Source organism: Triticum dicoccoides, chromosome 2B (assembly GCF_002162155.2).
Source record: "Triticum dicoccoides isolate Atlit2015 ecotype Zavitan chromosome 2B, WEW_v2.0, whole genome shotgun sequence".
In the NCBI taxonomy this organism is placed as follows: Eukaryota; Viridiplantae; Streptophyta; class Magnoliopsida; order Poales; family Poaceae; genus Triticum; species Triticum dicoccoides.
The window spans coordinates 171887316-171888994 of NC_041383.1; the positions used below are offsets into that span (position 1 = coordinate 171887316).

Below are 1679 nucleotides of genomic sequence, written 5' to 3' on the forward strand. Positions count from 1 at the left end.
TTTCTCAAAATAATGTTTGAACAACGTGGCGAGAGAGGCTTCGTAGACTCTATGAGTAGTTTTTTTAGGGGTTTCCGACGAGTAGTAGTAGGCCGGGCCGAAGTTCACTTACATTTATTTTTTGAGGGATGGTCGGACGTCATTTACAAGCCGGCCTGTCTTTCAGAACTTGGGCTGCACCAAGCCCAGCCCATAGTCACACACAGCGCCCACACTACTCTCCGTCGCTCTCCCAGTGAGAAAGCCCGAGAACCACACCTGAATCTCGACCTCCTCCTCCCAGCGACCAAATCTGCCGCCGCGCCGCCCGCCGGAAGGAACGAATCGAGCCCCGCGGTTGCGCGATGAACACCGACATCACCGCGTCAGTGAAGCCGGAGTACCCGGTGGTGGATCGGAACCCCGCCTTCACCAAGGTCGTCGGCAACTTCTCCGCGCTCGACTACATGCGCCTCTCCACCATCTCCGCCGTCTCCGTCACCGTCGGCTACCTCTCCGGTACGTCCTCCTAGCCCCTAACCTTCTCCCCGTACGGCCGTCCTCTTTCCTTCGCCCCCGGAGGCTCAAATCCGCGTTCTTGGGGGGTGCTCGCAGGGATCAAGCCGGGGATCCGCGGGCCGTCGATGGTGACGGGGGGCCTCATCGGGGTCCTCGGAGGGTTCATGTACGCCTACCAGAACTCCGCCGGACGCCTCATGGGGTTCTTCCCCAACGAATCCGAGGTCGCGCGCTACAAGTACAAGCTGTAGTGGTAGACGGCATCATCATTTCTCCCCGTTTCTCAACCGCAAGTGTTACATCTTTGCTTTTACCTTTCTAATCTCACTTGGCGTGAGCTGCACTTGGTGTGGGCAATGTGTGGTCTTGGTGTAATAAATGGGGTGCCTTGCTGCACAGTAGTGAGGAATTCATGATAATGATTTTACTCGTTTTGTTATGACAGAGCCAAAATTTGATCGCCATTTCGGTGAACTTCTGGAATTGGAGAACTGTTGTGTTAAAATGGATTTTGGTATCTCTAGATTGAGTAGTGTGATTTTCTTTTGCCTCACGCTGGCTAACTGTGGCGTAAGGCTGTCCAAAGAGGTGTCTAGAGAACTTTCTTTATCGAGAGTTACCTGGTGTGAAGCTGTTACGGCCTAGATGTGGTGTGAATATTAGTGCACATGCGTCTCTAGAGAATCTGGGAATATGAAGCAAGGTTGCAGGTTTAGGCAGCAGTTGAGCACACATAAATTCATCAATTCTTACAAGCCCAGGAAATAAATAAGTTTTGCTGCCTGGTAACTTGATCCACATAATGAGTTGATGATAATTGTACTCCCTTCATTTCAAATTAGGTTTCGTTAGGACAAGCCATTGACCAACAAGTACTCTATATATATTCATTAGATTCGTATTTCAAATACTTATTTGTGGTTATGATTTTCTACCACAAAAGTTACATACTTAAGTGTAATACAAAGACTTGTCCTAGGGAAACCTAATATGCAAGATATTTTGGAACAGAGGTAATATTTGGCAAGTGTGCATCCATGCATTTTGAGTTAATATGAAATAAGTTTATTTTTCTTCTTACTTCCATTCACCATCGTGCTTGGTTGGATATGCAATGCTTGATGTATCATAGGAATGAATATATCTGATTATTTGTAGAAAATATGCTAACCTCGTTTATT

General features: G+C 47.7%; 1 protein-coding gene across 1 annotated transcript; it reads left to right on the forward strand.

The window, feature by feature from the left end:
• Positions 1-231: 231 nt before the first annotated feature.
• LOC119362854 (NADH-ubiquinone oxidoreductase 20.9 kDa subunit-like) lies at positions 232-1007 on the forward strand. The gene is made up of 2 exons (XM_037628123.1): positions 232-498; positions 595-1007. Exons 1-2 carry the CDS (start codon positions 345-347, stop codon positions 747-749), a joined length of 309 nt encoding a protein of 102 aa, XP_037484020.1. The 5' UTR covers positions 232-344; the 3' UTR covers positions 750-1007.
• Positions 1008-1679: the final 672 nt, after the last annotated feature.